At 37.0% G+C, this 21988-nt stretch overlaps 1 protein-coding gene and 1 non-coding gene across 2 annotated transcripts in view; one reads left to right on the top strand and one right to left on the bottom strand.

The window, feature by feature from the left end:
* RBL1 (RB transcriptional corepressor like 1) overlaps positions 1 to 17357 on the top strand; it is a 71292-nt gene extending 53935 nt beyond the window's left edge. The window contains exons 18-22 of the mRNA XM_036749157.1: positions 5022 to 5093; positions 10622 to 10709; positions 12904 to 13049; positions 13615 to 13779; positions 14378 to 17357. Coding sequence (XP_036605052.1) covers positions 5022 to 5093; positions 10622 to 10709; positions 12904 to 13049; positions 13615 to 13779; positions 14378 to 14548 — 642 coding nt within the window. The 3' untranslated portion in view covers positions 14549 to 17357. The remainder of the gene's footprint in view (positions 1 to 5021; positions 5094 to 10621; positions 10710 to 12903; positions 13050 to 13614; positions 13780 to 14377) is intronic.
* A 3591-nt stretch (positions 17358 to 20948) lies between these two features.
* Positions 20949 to 21081, bottom strand: LOC118845170. Its single transcript, XR_005010035.1, has one exon. It is a non-coding gene; the product is annotated as a small nucleolar RNA SNORA71 (small nucleolar RNA).
* Between the last annotated feature and the right edge of the window lie 907 nt (positions 21082 to 21988).

Genomic DNA, 21988 nt, shown 5'->3' with positions numbered 1-21988 from the left:
AGTTGAGAAGGATAAGAATCTGTAATTGGTGTTCAATGGAGAGGAAGAGGAGCCAAAGCTGAATGCATTAAGCATAGAGCACTGATACCGAGTTCACTCCTCTTATAACCTTCTTCTTTTTAAATAAGGGATGGAAAGCAAATAAAGGGAAATAAATAGCAATTGTAATTGTGGGTATGAATGGGATGAAATCACCCATATAATAGAATAGGATACCAGAATGGATTGGAAAGCAAAATCCAATAATATGTCGTTTACAAAAAATACACTTGAAACAGATTCACACAAAGTTAAAATAAGGAACTAAAGCAAAATCTATTATATTGTAATTGAAGTTTAAAAAATGGCAGGGGTAGTTATGATCTCGGACAGCTAAGTGGTGCACTGGATAGAGTGCCAAGCCTGGAGTCAGGAAGATTCATTTTCTTGAGTTCAAATTTGGCCTCAGACATTTACTAGCTGTGTGACACTGGGAAAGTCCATAACACTCTTTGCTTCATTTTCTTCATCTGTAAAATGAGCTGAAAAAAAGGAAATGAGAAACCATTCTTTGCCAGGAAAAACCCAAATAGGATCAGGAAGAATCAGACACAGGTGAAAAACAACTAAACAACAAATTTTAGTCTCAAGGTAAAGAATCAGCAAAAAAAAAAAAAAGATTTAATTAAAAGAAATAAACAGAAAGCCACTTTAGATTGGAAGGTATCATAAACTCTATCAATACTTGACACATACCAAATGATATAACATCTAAGAACTTAAAGGAAAAAAATAAGCATGTTACAGAAAGAAATATACAGTAAAATTATAATGGTTAGGGATCTCAATGAACCCCATTTAGAATTAGACAGATCTAAACACAAATAAATAAGATAGAAGTTAAGGACCTGGATAGAATTTTAGAAAAGTTACATATGATAACTCTCTAGTGATCATTGAATGTGAATTTAAGAGAGTATACATTTCTCAGCTATTCTTTTTACCTTTGTAAAAATTGCCAGATATTAGGGCACAAAAACCTCATGAACAAAATCAGAACAATTAAATATCCTTTAATGACCCATGATACAATAAAAATTATATTTAGCAAAGGGATATTGAAGAATGGGTTTAAAATTAATTGGGGAATAAATAATTTAATCCTGAAGAATTGGTGAGTCAAAGAACAAATCACAGAAACAGTAATTCCATTAAAGGGAATAACAACAATGAGCCAACTTACCAAAATTTGTATGATGTAGATAAAAAGTCCTTAGGGGAAATGTGTATCTCTAAACACTTGCATCAACAAAAGATAGAAAGAACACAATGAATTGGGCAGGCAACTTAAAAAAGAAAAAGAACACTACAAAAAGTTGAACACCTAAATAGAGTTCCTAAAAACCAAAGAAGAGAGTAACAAAATTGAAAGCAAAAAAAAACCCAAAACATTGAATTAATAAATAAAACTAGGAGCTTTTTTTTTTTGAAAGAAGAAAAACAACAATAACATAGATTAACTATTAGGAATAGAGAAAAATCAAATTACCAGAATAAAAATGGAAAATTCATAGCAAATAAAGAATTAAGGAAATTTTCAGAAACTATTTTGCCCAACTAAATGCCAATAAAACCAACAACTTAAATGGATTTATATTTATAAAATTATAAAAGACCCAGATGAACAAAATAAGAAATAGAGGAGTTAAATAACCTAATCTCGGAAAAAGAAATTGAAAAAGCCGTAAATGAACTCCCAAAGAAAAGCACCTTGGGACCAAATGGATATACAAGCAAATTCTATCAAACGTTCAAATAAAAACTAATTCTAATATTACCTAAACTCTTTGTAAAACTAGGAAAAGGGATCCTTTCAGATTCTTTCCATGATACAAAATGGTCTTGATTCCTAAACCAAAGAAAGTCAGTACAGAAACAAAATTACAGTCCTATACCTCTAATAAACATTGATATAAAATTTTAACATTAAAATATTATTAAAATTCACATTGAATACCAAAAAGTATATCCTAACCAGGTTGGATTTATGCCAGGAATACAGTGTTGGTTCTGTATGATGAAAATCATAAACATAACAGACCATATTAATAATAAGAAAAAGTATACAATTATATTAATAGATGCAGAAAAACTTCTGACAAAATATAAAACCCATTTCTGTTAAAACAATAACAACAACACTAGAAAAGGACATGTAGATGGTGGAGAGAGCACTGGGCTTATAGTCAGAAAAACCTGAGTTCAAATCCAGCCTCAGACATTTACTAGCTTAGTGATCCTGGACAAGTCATTTTACATCTGTTTGCCTCAGTTTCCTCATCTGTAAAATGGGAATTATAATCGCATCTATTTCCCAGGATCGTTGTGAGGCCCAAGTGAGTTGATGATTGTAAAGATCTTAGCACAGTGTCTAGCACGTAGTAAGTGCTGTATAAATGTTAGCTATCATTCTCATCATTGTTATTGTTACTATAAATGGACCTTTCCTTAATTAAGGTAAGTCGTATCTATCAAAACAGAAACATATGTAATGGGGATAAACTAGAGAGCTTTCTAGTAAAATCAGGAGTAAAGATGTCCATTATTATTATTTAATAGAGTGCTAGAAATGCTAGTTATTAGCAATAAGAAAAAAAAGTTGAAAGAGTATGCATAGACAAAGAGAAAGCAAAATTATTACTTTTTGCAGACAATCAGATGGTTTACTTACAGAACCCTAGAGTCAACTAAAAAAATTAATTGGAACTATTAATAACTTCAGCATAATTATAGGATATAAAATAAATCCCCATAAGTCATCAGCATTGCTATCCGTTACCAACAAAGACCAACAAGAAAAGATAAATTTCATTTAAATAACTATAGAATTTATTAACTACTTCAGAATCCACCCATCAACATACATAAAGAAATAGAAATAGAAAACAGTTTATGGAAATAAAAATATATATATTTAGCAAAATATAAATTGCTGGTGAAGATTGAACTAGTATCATGAAAATGACAATACCACCTAAATCAATTTGCTTATTCAGTACCATCCTAATCAAACTACCATAGAATTATCTTACAGAGCTAGAAAAAGTAAGAACAATTCATCTGGAAGAACAAAAGTTCAAGAATTTCAAAAGAGATAATGAAAAAAACAACTCAGGAAAAATATTGAAGCAATTTTCTCTAGCAAATATCTTATTTTCAAGTTTACAAAATTTGCTGAATCAGATGGATAAGAATGTGTCATCTAGTTCAGCGCTTCTTAAACTGATAAGCCACTGAAGGGATCACAAGTAGAAAAAGTTTAAGAAGCCCTGATCTTGTTGATAAATGGTCAAAGGATATGAACAGGCAGTTTTCAAATTAAATCCAAACTATCTATGGACATATGAAAAAATGCTTCATATAATTAATGTTTGGAGAAATATAAACTAAAATAACTCAGATTTTTACCTTATACCCAACAGATTGGCAAAGTTTACAAAAAAGGAAAATGACAGCTTGAAGGGCTAGGGGAAGAGAGGCACATTAATGCACTGGACCTGTGTCCAACCATTCTGAAAAGCAATCCATAATTTTGCCCCCAGAGTTACGAAATTACATACCTTTGAACACAGTAATACATTGTTAGATCAATATTTTAAAAAGATCAAAGAAAGTGGAAGATGACCTATGCGTATAAAAAATATTTATAGCAGCTCCTTTTGTAGTTATAGAACTGAAAACTAAGGGGATACCTATCCATTAGGGACTGGGCAAATAATTATGGTATATGAGTGTATTGGAATACTATTGTATCATAAGAAATAGTGAAAGGGACAGTGTCAGAGAAACCTGGGAAGACCAGTGAATTGTTGAAGAGTGAAGTGAACAGAACCAAAAGAAAAATTTATACAATAACTATATTGGAAAAAACAAATAACTTTAGAAGATTTAAGAACTTAATCACAACCATGGAAGCATACTACCTACTTCCTGACAGAGAAAGAGATGCATTCAGATACAGAATGAGACATGACATTTTCTGGTTATGGACAGTGTGGGAATATGTTTTGCTTGATTAAGCATACTTGTTATAATGGTTTTGTTTTTTATTTCTATTGGGGGAGGGAGGGAGGCAAAAGAAAAAACAAATGCTTGTTAATTGAAAATTTTTAAATTAAAAATGTTTTTAACCCAGGTAAATATCTAGGTTGTAGCAATACTAGTTGTCTAATTTTCTTTCCATTTCAGTACCTTCGAATGAATTACTATTCCTCCTGATATTAACATTTTATTCTTTTTTATGCAAAGTATTAAAGTCTTTTAATTAGTATTTAGAAAGGTTAATCCAGATAAAATGTGAATAGAATATAGCTCAGACAACCATACAGTAAATTTGAAAGTTTCATTGTTGCCATAGCTGGATGACATGAAACAGAAAGATTTATTAGAATGAGAAACTATGAATTAAGCCTTTCTCATATGTTTAAGTAGAACGCTGATTATACCACTCTATTTATTATAAACATTTTGAGTATGATGACCACATTGTCACTACTGCATAGTAGGCATGCATGTGGACACTTACAGTAACTCTAAGTAATACTTACAGTTACTGTCCTATAAGCATCAAAACATCCATAGTCTGTTTGAAGTAAAAAGGCCAAATCCTGGTATAAAAAAATCCTTGTTTTAACACTGAGATATATTCTTACTTTTGGTGTGTATTTAATTTACTTTTTAAAAAGTGTTGAACACTAATAAAACAGGAAACTTAAACAATTCAGTTATGACCAGAGGTTTCATGTTCTCTAAGATCTATGGAGGTTTATATTCAGTAAAGGGAAAGTAAATTTGCCTCTGCTTTGTTGTTGGTCCATATAGATTTCAGGAACCTATTCTTTAAAATAAGAGAACCCTAATTAAATTGTTTATTGTCCTTAAAGTTAATACTTTTATGGATGATCATTTTACCTATTTTAGTTTTTGGTTATGCTCATTATTTTTTGAATAATAGTTGAAAAATGTGGTTTTCTTTTCCTTAGGTAACAAAAGAAGAAAGAACTTTTCAAGACATAATGAAAAGTTACAGGAATCAGCCCCAAGCAAATAGCCATGTAAGTAATAATACTGTTTACTAACAAGAAATGTACTAGCTTTTTCTTAAATGGTTTCTTCTAACACTTGAGGGAAAAGACATAATTTCATTTATATACTGTACATGTTAATGTACTTTAGGTTTTCAGGTTTATTGGATATTACTAAATTAAAGAGACAGACTATTATAATGAAAGGACAACTGCAGTAGGAGACAAGAAACCAGGAAATCCGTTCTTCTAGGTCTGCCCCGTTTATAAAAGGTTTATATCTATAAGATTCTAGAAAGTTAGTAAAATGTCTTGAAATTAGAGAGTTTTTAGACATTAGAATTAATCTCTTCCAACTTGCTCATTTTACAGAAGAAATGAGACCCAAAGAGAGGAAGTGACTTGTCCAACATTAAGCAGTGAGTTAGTGACAAAGTTGGCACTAGAATTCAAGACTTTTGACTCCCATTCTAGTGCTTATTATTAGACTGCTCCATCATGCTAAAGTATTGAAACTTTCTAATTGAGTGACAATTTGGTGGTAGTGTTAACATAAGTTGAACTTTTAAAAAAAACATAAGTTAAACTTTGTCACCCTTCACTTCAGAGTCCTGTTGCGTGGCTATTCATAAAGTTGTAATGTTTTAAAAATATCCAGTATAGAAATGGGTAAAAAAAATCACTTCTTAGAGATTTATTTTGACACTTTGTTTGAAACTCTATAATATGATAACTCTCAGTCTGTCCTCATGCAGTTCAGAGGCAGAAAGGCATTTCATTCATGCACCATATTCAAAGACAGAAGCTCTCACCAAGAATTCCTTTCCAGCCAACCAAATCAACAAAATCTTCAACAAAAACAAAATAACAAAATACTCTTCACACCAATACAAATACAAACAATTGGAGAACTATTAATTGCTTATGGGTAGACCAAACAAATATTATAAAAATGACAATTCTATCTAAATTAATTTACTTATTCAAGTGCTATACCAATCAAGCTACCAAAAATTAATTTATAGTTAGAAAATATAAATGTATCTCGAAGAGCAAAAATTAAGAATATTAAAGGAACCATTTTTTTTTAAATGTTGAGGAAGTTTAGTGGTTCCAGATTTCATACTATATTACAAAGTAGTAATGATGAAAACAATCTAGTACTGGCTAAGAAATAGAATGGTGGATCAGCGGAATAGGTTAGGTACACAGTACACAGTAGTAAAAGACCATAGTAATTTAGTGTTTGATAAACTCAAAGATCCAAACTTTTGGGACAAGAACTTTCTGTTTGACAACAATTGCTTGAAAAACTGGAAAGCAGTTTGGCAGAAACTAAGTAGACTATCATCTCACACTGTATACCAAGCTAAGCTCAAAATGGGTACATGATTTAGATATAAAGGGTGATATCATAAGCAATTTAGGGGAGCATGGAAAATTTTACCTGTTAGATCTATAGATAAAGGAAGAATTTATGACAAAGTATAGAAAGTCTCATGGGAAATAAAAGGATAATTTTGATTACATTAAATTTAAAAAGTTTTGCACAAGCAAAACCAATGTAGCCAAGATGAGAAGGAAAGCAGAAAACTGGGTGGGGAGGGGGCGGGATTTACAGCAAGTTTCTCTGATAAAGGTCTTATTTCTCAAATACATAGGGAACTGAGTCAAATTTATAAAATTAAGAGTCATTCCCCAATTGATAAATTATCAAAGGCTATAAACAGGCAATTTTCAGAAAAAGAAATCAAAGCTCTCTATAGTCATATTATAAAAAATGTTCTAAATCACGACTAATTAGAGAAATGCAAATTAAACCAACTCTAAGGTACCAGCTCATACCTGTTAGATTGTTAGCATGGCAGAAAACAAAAATGACAGATGTTGGAGATATGGAAAAATTGAGATACTAATGCATTGTTGGTGGAGTTGTGAGCTAACCATTCTGGAGAACAATTTGACACTATGCCCAAAGATCTATAAAACTATGCATACTCTTTGATCCAACAATACCACTACCAGGTCTATATGCCAAAGAGATCAAAGAAAAAGGAAACGAACTTCTTGTAGAAAAATATTTACAGCAGCTCTTTTTGTGGTGGCAAAGAATTGGACATTGAGGAGATGCCCATCAATTGATAAATGGCTGAACAAGTTGTGGTATGTGGTTGTAATGGAATATATAGGACATAATGAGAAGGTTGGTTTCAAAAAACCTGGGAAGACATATATGAACTGATACAAAGTGAAGTGAGCAGAACCAGGAGAACATTGTACACAATAATAGTAATATTGTACAGTGATAAGCTACGAATGACTTAGCTTGCTATTCTGATCAAGACAACGATCCAAGATAATTCCGAAGGACTTGAGATAAAAAATACTATCCACCTCCTAGTGAGAGAACTGATGAAGTCTGAATACAGAATGAAGCATAATTTTTTCAATTTTTCTTGCTTTCTCTTTGCAACATTTTACACATAGTACCTCACACTCTTACTCTAGAGATCAAGAAAAATTTTTTTTTAATTTGGCCCCTATTAAGCTTCACTGATAATATGGAAATGTATTTTGCATGATTTCACATGTATAATTGATGTCACATTTCTTGCTTTCTCAGTGGGCTGCAGAGGGATAGGAGGAAAGGAGAGAATTTGGAACTCAAAAAAGTTTTTATAAGTTAAAAATAAATAATAAACTTTATTTAAAAAAATAACTACATAAAATTCTCTTCTAAACTATATCTATACTTTGTCCAAGTCAATATTCAGTGATTCACTTCGGGTCCTCTTTTAATCTCTTTTTTGTATATGTACTTTAAAAGATTTTTTTAACATGTAAGCTATTGTCTATGCTTTTCTAATTCTGCTTTATTTTGTGTCAGTGTCTTTCCATATTTCTTTAGAGTCTTCATTTGCTATTTTAAATGGCAAAGTGAAGTTTGATTTACATTGCTGTTCCCCCAGCTTGTTCATCTGTTTCCTAGTTGTTGGATATACTTCACCTTGGGTTTTAAAGGATTAGTTAGAACATTACATTTTTCTAGCAGTATTGCTCATACATATCTTTTAAGATAAGCCAGATGCATTTCCAATAAGATCAGGGGTGAAACAAGGATGTCCATTATCACCCCTACTATTCAATTTGGTACTAGAAACGTTAGCTGTAGCAATAAGAGGAGAAAAAGAAATTGAAGGAATTAGAATAGGCAAAGAAGAAGTTAAATTATCACTTTTTGCAGATGATATGATGATTTACTTAGAGAATCCTAGAGAATCAAAAAACTACTTGAAATAATAAACAACTTTAGCAAAGTTGCAGGATATAAAATAAACCCATATAAATCCTCAGCATTCCTACACATTACTAACAAAGCCCAACAGCAAGAGATAGAAAGAGAAATTCCATTCAAAGTTACTGTAGACACTATAAAATATTTGGGAGTTTATCTGCCAAGACAAACCCAGGGCCTATATGAACATAATTATGAAACACTTTACACGCGAATAAAGTCAGATCTAAAAAAATGGAATAATATCAGTTGCTCATGGTTAGGCCAAGATAATATAATAAAAATTAATCTATCTATTCAGTGCCATACCAATTGAACTACCAAAAATTATTTTTCAGAGCTGGATAAAATGATAACAAAATTCATCTGGAAGAACAAGAGGTCTAGAATATCTAGGGTATTAATGAAAAGAAATGCTAGAGAAGGTAGCCTAGCCATACCAGATATTAAACTGTACTATAGAGCAGCAGTCATCAAAACTACCTGGTACTGGCTAAGAAACAGAGTTGTGGATCAGTGGAATAGTATAGGTAGACAAGATGGAGAAGTCGACAACTATAGCAATCTCCTCTTTGATAAACCCAAAGAGGCCAGCTTCTGGGCTAAGCATTCACTCTTTCACAAAAACTGCTGGGAAAATTGGAAAATGGTAGGGCAGAAACTGGGCATAGACCAATATCTTACACCATATACCAAAATAAAGTCAAAATGGGTTCATGATTTAGGAATAAAGGCTGAAACTATAAGCAGTTTGGGAGAGGAAGGAATAGTTTACATATCAGATTTATGGAAAAGAAAAGAATTCATGACCTAAGAAGAGATAGAGAGCATTACAAAATGCAAAATGGATAATTTTGATTATGTTAAATTGAAATGTTTTAGTACAAAAAAAGCCAATACAGCAAAGATTAGGAGGGAAGCAGAAAATTGGGAGAAAATCTTTACAACTAGTGTCACTGATAAAGGCCTCATTTCTAAAATATACAGGGTACTGAACCAAATATATAGGAATACAAGTCATTCCCCAATTGAGAAATGGTCAAAGGATATGAACAGACAGTTTTCAGAGGAAGAAATTAAAGATATCTATAGGCATATGAAAAAATGCTCGAAATCACTACTGATTAGAGAAATGCAAATTAAAACGACTCAGATACCATTTCTCTCCTGTCAGATTGGCTAAAATAACAAAACAGGAAAATGATAAATGCTGGAGAGGATGTGGGAACATTGGAACATTGCTACGTTGCTGGTGGGAGTTGTGAACTGATCCAGCCATTTTGGAGAGCAATTTGGAACTACGCCCAAAGGGCTATAAAAATGTTCATACCCTTTGACCCAGAAATACCACTTCTAGGGTTGTATCCCAAAGAAATCACACAAGCGGGAAAAGGACCCATATGTACAAAGATATTTATAGCGGCTCTTTTTGTGATAGCTAAGAATTGGAAATCAAAGGGATGCCCATCAATTGGGGAATGGCTGAACAAGCTGTGGTACATGAAGGTAATGGAATACTATTGTGCTATAAGAAATGGGGATGATATGGACTTCATAACAACCTGGAAAAACCTGCATGACATAATGCTGAGTGAGTGGAGCAGAGCCAGGAGAACATTATACACAACCACAGATATATGGATTCTGTGAGGACTAACCCTGACAGACTTTGCTCTTCTCAGCAACACAATGTGCAGAGACAGCTCCAAAGGACTCATGATGGAGAGTGCTATCTACATCCAGAGAAAGAACTATGAAGTATGAATGCAGATTGAGGCACACTTCATGCTCACCTTTTTCTCCCCACCCCACCCTTTTTTTTTCTCTCTTTTGTATTTGTTTTTGAGTTGTTTTTTTTTTTGGTTCTGTTTCTTCTTTCTCATGATTCATTCCATTGGTCATGGTTCTTCTCCACAATTTGACTAGTGTGTAAATTAATTCAATGCGAAGTTATACGCGGAAGTTATATGGGATTCCATGCTGTCTTGGGGAGGGAAGGGGGGAGGGAGGGAAGAAAATCTGGAACTCAAAATTATGTAGAACTGAGTGTTGCAAACTGAAAATAAAAAGAAAAAATTAAATAAAAAAAGAAAATAAGTGAAAGCATTCTGATAGATGTTATATTGAATATTTGTAAATATTCAGTAATGAACCTATCGATTAATTATTTTGCCTTCTTCATTTTGGTGTTTGGTAAGCTATGCCACTTTTTGTAACTGCAGTAGTTTTTTTCTCCTTTTCACTCCTTTTCTCCTTTTAATAGGTTTATAGAAGTGTTCTATTGAAAAGAATTCCAAGAGAAGTTAGCATGTACAATCAAAATGTAAAAGATATGGAAATGACAGATTATGGTAAGTAACCAAATTTAGTTGACTATTCTCTAATAAAGCTGTTCCTGCTTTTTTCTTATGATGTATTCATTATAATGAACTTCTAGAGGCATACCACAGGAGTTCTCATGGACCCCTCTGGCAATCTGTTGAAGCCTGCCATTATTCTTCAGAATGATGTTTTTAAATGCATAAAATAAAATATGTAGGACTATGAGGGAAACCAATTATATTGAAATATAGTTATCAAAATATTTTTTTTAAAAACTTAGAGATCCCAGGTTAGGCAGTTTTGCCCTTAATGATTATCTTCTTTAGGAAAAGTTTCCTAGTATACTTCGTAAAATTTAACAAAAATAGATAGTAGTAGATAATAGTAGATAACCTGTTAATAAAGTGGGTGGACCTGAATGATAGCAAAAAAGGTTGATAACAATTTTCTATTTTGAAATAAGTTTTTAGTTATTTCTTGTTTTCACATCAACTACATTTCTGACTATATTCCTTCCTACATCTCATTCCAAAGTGCCATTCTTAATAATAAGGAGTTTTTGAAAGAGGAAGAAAAAAATTCTATGAAACCAACAAACATTGAAAAACTCTGACGTGTAATTCAGTGTTTCATACCCTTTGTACCCCACCTCTGCACAGAAGGATGGGATGGTGTGTCTTCTCATATCTTGGGGCTAAGGTTAATGAGTATAATTTCACAACATTCAGTTTCTATTGTTTTTAATTGTTCTTTCCATTTTCCGTGTTGTCATATATAATGTTTTCCTACTTCTGCTTATTTCATTGTCCGTCAGTTCTTAGAAATTTTCTCATGCTTCTCGGTATTTATCATGTTCTTTGTTTCTTAAAGCACAGTAACATTCCATTATATCCAAGCACTACACTTTACTTAGCCATTAACCAATAGATTAGTGTGTGATTTGTTTCTAGTTCTTTGCTACCGCAAAAAGTCATGTGATCAATACACTATGTCTCAAAATCTTTTGAGGGGTCTATCCTCTATCTTTGTGTATATGGGCCATTCTTTTATTGTTGACATCTTTAGAGTATATGTCTAGAAGTGGAATCCTTTGTCCAGGGGTGTGGGCATTTTAGTCACTTTATTAGCCTAAGTTCAAATTACTTTCCAGAATTGTTGGACCAATTATTTGCTCCACCAGCAATGAGTTAGTGTGCCCATCTTTCACAAAGCTATCAGTTTTCCACTAGAGAGGCAAGAGACCCTGTTACTTATCTTTATGTTTATTATTACTTTTTAATCAACAAATATTTGTTAAGCAGGTATTATGTTAGTTATGGAGGATACAAGTACAAAGACTGAAACAGTTCCTTCTTGCATGGATTTTAAGTTCTAATGAGGGAAACAAATACATGTAAAAAAGATACACAATATAAAGGTGATAATATATACACAAAGTAGTTAAATACAAGGGCATTTGGGAGAGAAAGAATTAGCAGTTGACACATCAGGAAAGACTTCATTCAGAACATGTTTCTTGAGGTGCCTGAAGGAAGAGGAGGACTTTGTGAGGTAGAAGTAAGGGAGGAATACATGTTGATTGTTGCCCCTAGGCTGCCATTGCTAGAGGAAAGGGTTGAGAAAAAGTACCACTGACATGCCCTATACCAGTCAAAAGGTTTTCTTTTTCATCACTGTTGTAGACACACACTCACATTCATTCTTCTATTTACTATGGGTTATGGATAAATTTGGGATAGCCACCTCCCCTAAGCTGACGTGAAGCCTTTAAAGGAATGCAACTTTGACTGCTGATAACGTGTTGGCTTCTGTTTTCAGTGATTGACTTCTCCTTCCCAGTCATACAGAATTTACAAAATATTGCAGAAGGAAAATTATTATACAGCTATGTTAGCTGTATAAAACTTTTGGGACACACTGTATGAGGAAAATAACGTGTTAATGAGTAAAACAATTTTTTGTCTTTGTGAAAATGTTATGCTTGTGTTGCCTTCTGTCCTGGCCGATACTGGCTACTCCAGACTTCTACTTCAAGCTTACCACTTTTCATTTCTCCTGCTAACTTTTTAATTATATTTCAGTTGCTTATAAAGCTTCTAATATATAGTGAAAGCCCAATATAAAGACTTTTCCCTCTTTTTTATATTGTAGCAAAAATGTTATTTGAAGTTGCCGAATTTTGTGCAAAAGCAGACTGTTTACAGCGTGTGTCCTTTTCAACAGATTTAGATGGTACAAAAACACCAGACTGTTCCACAGGATCGATGAAAGAAGAGAGAGGTGATCTTATCAAATTCTACAATGAGGTTTATGTGGGAAGAGTGAAATCATTTGCACTAAAATATGATTTGTCAAATGAAGATCATGTGGTATGTATGTACAAATTTTCCTATTTCCTACCTATCGCTTTTCAGTTGCATTTATTATAGCTGTTAACATTGATTGACCCTCAATAGAAACAAAAGATAAATAAAACTTATGTATGTATGTGTACTGAAGCAGGTAGGTGGTATGGTGGATAGAGTACGAGTCAGGGAGACTCATCTTCCTGAGTTCAAATCTGGCCTCAGACGCTTCCTAGTTGTGTGACCCTGAAATGACTGAACAACAACAAATGTATGTATTTGGTAATCCTTAAATGTTCTACTCATAAAGAATGTAAATGTAAGATTGCCCTTAATTAGATCTGCTCCAAATTCTTACTCACACTTTGAAACACCAGTGTTCACATCATCTGGGACTCAGGGTAGAGTCCTAATGAACCTAGAAAGATGGAGGTTCATCTGTTAAGTTCTGAAACACAAGTGGTGGTAGGAAGCAGTTTTTTTATTCCAGCTAAGCAGACATCCACAAGTGTGGAAAAAAAAAACTATCAGGCTTAAAAAAGTCCTTAAGCAACTACCCCTACAATGACACTTTATTTTGAAATTTCAGATGGAAGCTCTGCCTCTGTCTCCTTTCCCAAACATTAAGCAGCAACCAGTGTCACCTCGCCGGATCTCTCAACAACATTCCGTTTATGTGTCCCCACACAAGAATGGAGCCTGCCTTACCCCAAGGACAGCTCTGCTCTACAGGTTCAATGGCAGCCCTTCCAAGGTCAGCACTTAAGCACTTTTAACAGTTTTAAAAATTAATTCAGTTTTTCTATTAACTTTTTCTTGTTTTGTTTTTTGATTTGAACTTTTATCAGAAAGGTACTAAACTTGAGGAGTAAAAATTATAAAAGAGCAGCTTTTCATGTCCAGTCTTCAGTTTCTTCATGTCCTCATTATTTTAAGCTGAATATTCTCAAGAATCTCACTTAGAATAAAGAGTAGTTTTCCAAATTGTCCCTTTGGTACAAGGAAACCTCAGATGATGAGTTGGCAAGGTCTTTGCTGGTTGACCCATATTTGTTACATGTATTCAGGAGATACCAACTAGTTTTAAGTGTTTAAGTATTAAGAGACACCAACTAGTTTTAGTTATAACATGTACAGACACGCCCTAGGAAGATGGGTCACAGGTAGTAACCTGCCATATGTGGATGCAGTCTAATCCACTGCACTTACTAGCCCGCTGTCCTAGCTGCCATCTCTCTCTCTCTCTCTCTCTCTCTCTCGCGTGCGCACGCACACAAGCACACATGAGCACACACACACACACACACACACACACACGGTTCTGCCTACAATTTTTCTGATGTTTTTGGCAGAGTTTGAAAGACATCAACAATATGATCAAACACGGTGAACAGAGAAGCAAGAAGCGAGCGCTAACCATCGACGGCGATGCCCAGTCACCCACTAAGCGCCTCTGCCAGGAGAATGACGACGTGCTCCTGAAACGGCTACAAGATGTTGTCAGTGAAAGAGCCAACCATTGACATTCATGTGGTTTCAGGAAAAAAAATCAGATTCAGGTCAGTTCCCCATTTTCTGAAAAATAGGCATTCCTCTGGAACTTTCCCCCTGCACATACACTGAGTCTCGTGTGTCGAGTGGTGCGGAAACTGCAGGATGATTTTTTTTTTATTTTTATTTACCCAAAATGTGGCCTAAGAGACAGAAACTGCTTGGCAGTGGGACCTTTAATTTATAATTATCTTCATACCAACACTGATTGGTGTTGGCACCCACCGTATTGAAACTTTCTGAAGTCATTAAAAGTGTATCAGATGCTCTTCAGGGGCAAATTACTCATGTGGAATTTTATTCCCATGATCATCTTTAACTAGGTGAGCAACAAGGTAAAACCATAAGGATAGACTTTTGGAGGGGAATGCCTTGTGTGCCTTTTTTCATTTGGCATATAGAATCTCTCACTGTTTTTACGTTAATGAAGCAGGGAGAAAATTGATTGTAAATAATGCCCTAAGAAGTTTTGAGCCACTTTTCTAAAGTATGTCTGTGTTCTGTTGTAAATGTAAGTAACCTATTTTTGATAAAGTTAAGAATATCTTTAACCAAAGCTTTTATAGCTTTCAATTGTCATTCTAAGACAGGAGCTGGCAACCCCCTCTAGCGCTTGTGCCAAAAGATGACAGGCCACAGAATTACGAGATTTAGAGTTGGATTTGATTTCAGAGGTTATCTGGTCCAACCTATATCTCAGTGGGAATCTGCTACATCTCCATCTAGTAGTCATCTAGCCTTCACCAGAAGACCTCCAATGGGGGCGAACCTACTACCTCCCAGGGCAACCCATTCCACTTGGGACGGCACTCTCCTAGTTAGGAAATTGAGCTGACATCTACCTGTGTACAGCCTCACCTGTTGTACCTAGTTCTGCTTTTTGGGCCAAAGTAGGACAGGTCCAATTTCCCTACCACATGACAGCCCTTTTCTTGATGATTCTGTTCCTCCCGTTTCCTCCTCCTCATTCTAGTCATCTTCTTTTGAACTTGCTCCAGTTTATCATCAGGCATCCCAAAATGTCAGAAAGAAAATGAAGCTAGTCTGATATGACCTATTCTCGAAGTTGTCATCACTTAATTCCCTTTCTAAATGCTCACCATGTAATCCTCAAGTTCTGGAATTTTGCTGGGAATCGTAATTTTTTACTAGCCATCATTAGGGATATAGTCTATATGCAAAGCCATTATTCATACATCTTAAGCTTTATCCAGAAATTGAAATCTTGTTCTCAGATAGTAGCTTAACTAGATAATTTGCTTCTTAAATCTCAATTTTTCTTTTGAAGCTTCTACATTAACAGTAAAAAGTGATGAAAATATGCATATCCTTTAAGTTTTTAGTTTCTTGCCAAAGACTTCACAAATCCTCAGCAAAGCTTCCTAGGTTCCTTTTAATGGTATAATCTACCCTTCTATAAATTATCCGGTGTGGGTAGTGATCTTCACATTTGACACTTCTCAGAACATTGTCACATCCTTGATAACATTCCCCAGAAAGAAACCAGAGCTTTCTGTTGTCTTTGACAAAAGGCTGTGTTGGTACCCTTCGGCAGGGAGTGACCAGCAACCACTATTTGTCTCATTGCTGACCTGGGCTGCATTACTTCTTTTCTGAAGGGGTCTTAGGATCCCTCAGAAATTGCTTTGTACTGAGGATTTAGTTCCCACCAAGTGGGAAGTGCTTCCTACCTATTACTTAACTCTGTAGATCCTAGAATCACATTTGTCTACTCGCCTGCATTTTGGTTAGGACTTCTGTGATCTCAAGATCCCTCAAGATCTCTTGAAGAACTTCCCTTTCTTTGAAGGGATACTTCATTTTCCCTCAAGAACTACAGATAAATTCTTCTAGCCTGTCATGGCAACCTGCTATGGTGACCTGTTTGCCACACCTGCTCACTGCTTTGGTGGCTCAAAAAATAAGGCTCTCCCATGCTCACCTTTTTTCAGAAGTTACCTTGCATACATGCTTTTGATGGACAATTAGCAGATTCCTGCTAAGTCCTAATTCAAGTAGCTGTCAAGTTATCTTATGAGGGACTAAAGCTGAAATACCAGCTCATTTATTCTAACACATCAGTCTCTCACGTTTGCTGCTTCAACAGCATGATCATCCTAAGACCTTGCCGCAGCTTGGTTACAGTTCTTTACTTATCAGTGGTTTTCAGTATTTAAACACAGTATTGTATTTGCCTCACATTCACTTTCAGCTCTCTAAAAACTCAGCAGGGTAACAGCAAAAAGTGTGGCAAATCTACAATACAGCACTTTTGTACTTGAGTACACTGTAATTCTAGCTTCGCTTTTCATGTACATTTATGTTTAAGCAGCTTGGGAGATAGCCACCTCTCACCTCTTCAGACTAGTAAATGCCTAGAGATGTTGAAGTGACTTGCCCAAGGTCACACAGCTTTGACCCCTAGGTGTCCTCCTACTACTCCCTATCCTGTTACTTTGCTTCCAAGAATAAGCCTTACTATTAGTTTCAAGTTATCTTTTACATTAAAATAGGGTTTTAGGTAACATTTATGAAAACAATGTGTAGTATCTACACCTTTCTAAGTGAAGATACAGCCTATCTTAAGTGTACATATCTCTATGTAACTATAACCATTACGTCCTTTGTACTTTCACTGATAGCATGTAAAAGGCCTGTACTTGAACAGGAAGAATGTTTTTTATAGTTTAAAAAATATTTAGATGAATTTTTAAGTCAAGTTGTTTATTCCTTTTGTGTTATACATGTTTAATAATAAACCATTTAAATGTTTTACATTTACCTCGAAGGGAATTGTGACTGTAAACATTTGTGACAACATTTAAAGCCTACTTTAGTGGTCTAGGTCAATAGCCGCTAACATGGGAATGACCTGTTTAAGAAACATTATCAAAAGTAAACCTAGTGAGTGTTCAGGAATAAGCTCCAAGTATATTCAAATATGTAGTACTAAAAGGACCTTTGATGGTCAATTTCTCCCCCTGTGGCATCACAGTAAAATACCAATAGTGCCTGTTTGATTTAAAAGACTGCATCAGGTAAGGTCCCACCTGGAAGCTTGGAGCCATTCAGACATACATATACAAAGGACAAAGTTATTTACAGAAACATCAATACAATGTTAGGGGCCAAGCTAGGGTTTTTGTGGACTAATGTAGCAGTCCATATTTCCCAAACATTTTACAAGATACTATATTCTAAATTTCACAAACTCTTCAAAAACAATGTACCATTTACTCTTTGGAGTAGTGTCATCATAATGGTTTCACACTCAGATGGAAGCCTACTAGGAACTTGTCCTACTGTGGGGATTCTGGTCACCAAAGTCTTGGTACAGATATGGTCATAAAGGATACATGAGATAGGGCCAGTAAATAGTCATTGTGACAGGACTTGGGTCATGAATTTGCATAGTACAGACCCTTGATGGAAAAAGGGTTAGGTCCTGAAGTCTATGATTACTAGAAGCCATAAGGAAACAAAGATTTGTGTCTATTCCTGGAACTGGGAGGTTGGGAATGTTACCCCCCAGAGACTCAGTCCAGGGTGAATAGCAGTGAATGACCAGCAGGGTCCCCTGAGAATGACAGAAACAGATGCATTAGAATGTTTTTAGACTCAGCTAAGGCAGGAGCTTTTCCTTCCCTTTCTGCCAGAAGCCAAGGGCTGTGAGGCTTTTCCGTGGACAGAGGACAAGAGGCTTCTAGATCCAGTAATCTTCCTTTCCCACCATGGTGATTGAGCAAGAACCAAGTGCTTTGAGTCTGGTTTACCATCCTGTTGAAGCCAGGCTTAACTTATTTTTCTTGATGTTTATGGTATTCCACAAAGGTAGGCCAACTGGCTGAAGTCCTGAAACAAAGGGAAAAAAAAAACAAGGGGATGTGTGAGATGCAATCATAAGTACATACCCACTAAGGGCCTAAGGCCAACAGTTTCTTCAAGCAGTTATTTTAGTAACCTAAAACATGGCCCAAAATCCAAGGCCTGAAAACCTGTTTGATCCTATTTTAAAAGCTAGGGATCCCATCTTCCTCATCCTCTTCACCCATAAGATGAAAATAACACCCCGAAGCCAAACAGTTTCACTACCTTTGTATGCCCAGCACCTAGCACATAAGTGACTTTGCCAAATAGAATATCCTTAATCATCTGAAGTCTGCTATGGGCAAAGCACAGACACAAGGAAAAGACAGGAATTTATAAAAATATTTTAAACTATTTCAATGTAATTGGTTTCCTTTGTAATCCTTATGTATTTTATGCACTTAAGCATGATTCTAAAACTGAACTAGACTGCCAAAGGGATCCATGACAAAAAAGGTTGAGAACCTCTGCCCATTCTAGGAGACGTGACATAGAAACCCACTTCTCAGCTTTCTCACAAATCAGGCATGCTCCAATTCTATGACAAGTCTCACTACACTGCCTCTCCAAGCCAGTTCATAATTTAGCATTCCCCAAAGGATGACCAAGAGGAATAACACCTCAACATTCAAGCTTTACTAAAGATAACTAGCACCCACATTTATATATCACTTAATAGTTGGCAGAGCATTTTCTTCATAATCTGTGTGAGCTTATTAGTTCAAGTACTTTTTTTAAAGTACTTTTCTGAGGCACCACCTTACAGAAGTCAAGAGAAACGGGTTAAGTTTCACCCAATGACAGTGCCTGTGAATGCTGGGCAAGTCACCTAACTTCAGTGTTCTAAGCCAGGATTTGACAATGGATTTAAATGTAGTTTGTGGGCTGGATGAAAGCAGGTAGTGAGCTAGATTTGGCCTACTAACAGACCAGTTTGCCCACCTCTGCTGTAAACAACTCTTAAAAATGACTCCAAGTTGCAGAGAAGATTCCAACCTGCATTAGTAGATGGAGTTTCCAATAAAAACCTAGGACTAGTATTACCACTAATCGTTTACACACAAGGAAACTGAGTCCCACTTTAGTCCACTGTCAGATATTTCAGGGAACTCAACTAAGAACCAGATTCAAACCTTAGTCTTTTGACTTAAATGTGGTGCCTTCTCAAAGACAGACTGCAAACACAAGAAAAAACTTTACTTTGTACAGCCAAACCTAGGTGGTGGGGTACAAAAGAAGGGAGAATGGAGTGCTTCAAAAGAAAACACAAATGAAAAAGAACAGCTAAGTGGTAAAATTTCACAGGACCATTAAGTAGCAGAGCCAAGATTTGAAAGTGGATCCTTCAATTCTAAAGCTAGCATTCCTCCCACCATACCACACGGTCGAGCTTTTTATATGTTAGGGTAATGTGTACCAGACACGTGGCATCAAGGCAAGAGCCTTAGAGGCAGTTCGTGGCTCAATGGAGAGCACTGGGCTTGAAGTCAGGAAGACTGGAGTTAAAATCTAGGCTTAAGACACTTCTTAGCTGTGACTGTGGGCAAGTCACTTAACCCCTGTGTGCCTCAGATTCTTGTAAAATAGGATCATAAAGGACCGGTTCAACAATCCAACTAGCAGCTGCTGGGGATGAGGTGGGCATGTAAAACCAACAACCACCAGCTCACAGATCGCTGCAAGCCCAAGTCCTTTTGATGTGCTTCACTAAGGAAAGCAACAGTTAAGGGGTTAACAATCTTACTTTAATCCAGCATACAAATACCACTCACTTAGTTCAGGGGAAAAAGCCAGCACCCTGAACTTCACAGCAAATACAATTTGTAGTTACCAACATGACTTCAGCCGGGGATCCCCCCACAACGGCTGGAGGGCAGGCCTCAGTCACTTGTAACTACTTACTGCTGAACGTCAGAGCCGCACACATGCAACTCACCCACTGTGACCTAAAATCCACACAAAAATGCGACTTAGACCCACGTGGTCTAAAAGGCTCTGATGTCACAAACTCATCACTCAGACCCATTTTGATTGCCAATACCAGCACTTCGAGCAGTAACTGGCCCCTAAGAGGTGCTTAATAAAACTCGCCTTCTCAGCTAGCCTTCTAAGAGTGACAAACCTGCAAACAATCTTCAGACCTCCAGAGTGGTATTTGTATTATTAAGGATAGTAAGCGCTCAATAAAGGCTCCTTCCCTTCCATCCTTCCCAAGATCAGCACGCGAATCCTTGCCCAGTGTAGTCCTCCCCATTTCCGCTGTATTCACAACCTTGCTTGTACATCACAAGATGTTTGCTTCACTTCCCTGGCACTGAAGTGAGCAGAACCCCCCTTACCTTTGAGACAGCGAAAAGCACTTGACCGGGGCCGAATCCTCGTGCGGATGGTGGGATCATCCCAACAGCCTGGTAGGATAAAAAGGCACCTAGAATGAAGGAAAACCCCCAAGTCCTGGCTGTGCTGGCCCAGCAGCACGTGGACGGTTCCCTACCGAAGGGGAAGTGTGTGAAAGGTACAGGGTTTGACAGGGCTGGATGCCGACCCCTCAAACACGGGAAAACCCTTCAGGAGTTTCTCTTCCTGCACTATCAATGACCGGGTCACAGTGAGACCACGATCACTTTCGAATGCAGGGCCAGGAAAAGGGCGCCCCAGGGCGCGGGGGGGAATCCGTCCACGCGCCCCTTCGCGGAGTGCACGTCCATTCAATCATTCCTTCACAGATCCCACCGAAGTCCTTCCACTCTCGTCCGGCACCCCGGCTCAGGGTCTAATCCCCCTTCCCCCAGACTCGGGCGGCCGCGTTCTCCCGACAGACCCACCCACCCCCCAGCTCGGAGCGCTAAGGCGCCCAAAGCGGGCGGACCTCCCCCACCTGTTCTTGGTGCTCCGAGCCCGCGAGCAGCCCTGTTCCACGTGCGCACCCTGCGTGGGGGAGGGGAGCACGGCTCCCACGGGGAGGCCCGACTCGGCTCTCTCTCGTCCTCCGCGGAGACATCAGGGAGGGTCGAGCCGCCGGTGACCCCAGCGCCTGGGAGGGGCGGATGGTAGCGAGCGGCGACAGGCGGAAGACCGATGTAACGCTAAGAGCTCCATGGCGGCGGCTGCGAAAGGAAGGACGCGAGCCCGAGAGAGGGTTTATAACGCCAACCCCTGGCGTCACTTCCGCCTAGTCTGGGCAGGCGCAGAACAGGTGGGTCAGCTACAGCGTCCCCTGCTGGAAGGGGGCGGGAGGTACAAGGGTCCTTTCGCTCCGCTAAACTCGTAGGTGCCTGAGGGGATACAACACGGTGCCCGGAGTCAGGAAGACGCGTGTGGCTGACATGAAATCTAGCCTCAGACACAACTGCTCTATGACCCTGGGCAAGCCGCTTACCCCTGTTTGTCTCAGTTTCCCTCATCCGTCAAATGAGCTGGAGAAGGAAATGGCAAAGCACTCCAGTGTATCTGCCAAGAAAATCCCACAGTTGGACTCCACCGAACAACAACGCCGTGCCCTTTGGGAGGAGAGAAGGACCTTGTTCCAGCAATCCCCAGACTGC

Source organism: Trichosurus vulpecula, chromosome 3, assembly GCF_011100635.1.
Source record: "Trichosurus vulpecula isolate mTriVul1 chromosome 3, mTriVul1.pri, whole genome shotgun sequence".
Lineage (NCBI taxonomy): Eukaryota > Metazoa > Chordata > Mammalia > Diprotodontia > Phalangeridae > Trichosurus > Trichosurus vulpecula.
The sequence above is the reverse complement of the archived record's forward strand: the minus strand, read 5'-3'. Positions and strand labels throughout refer to the sequence as shown.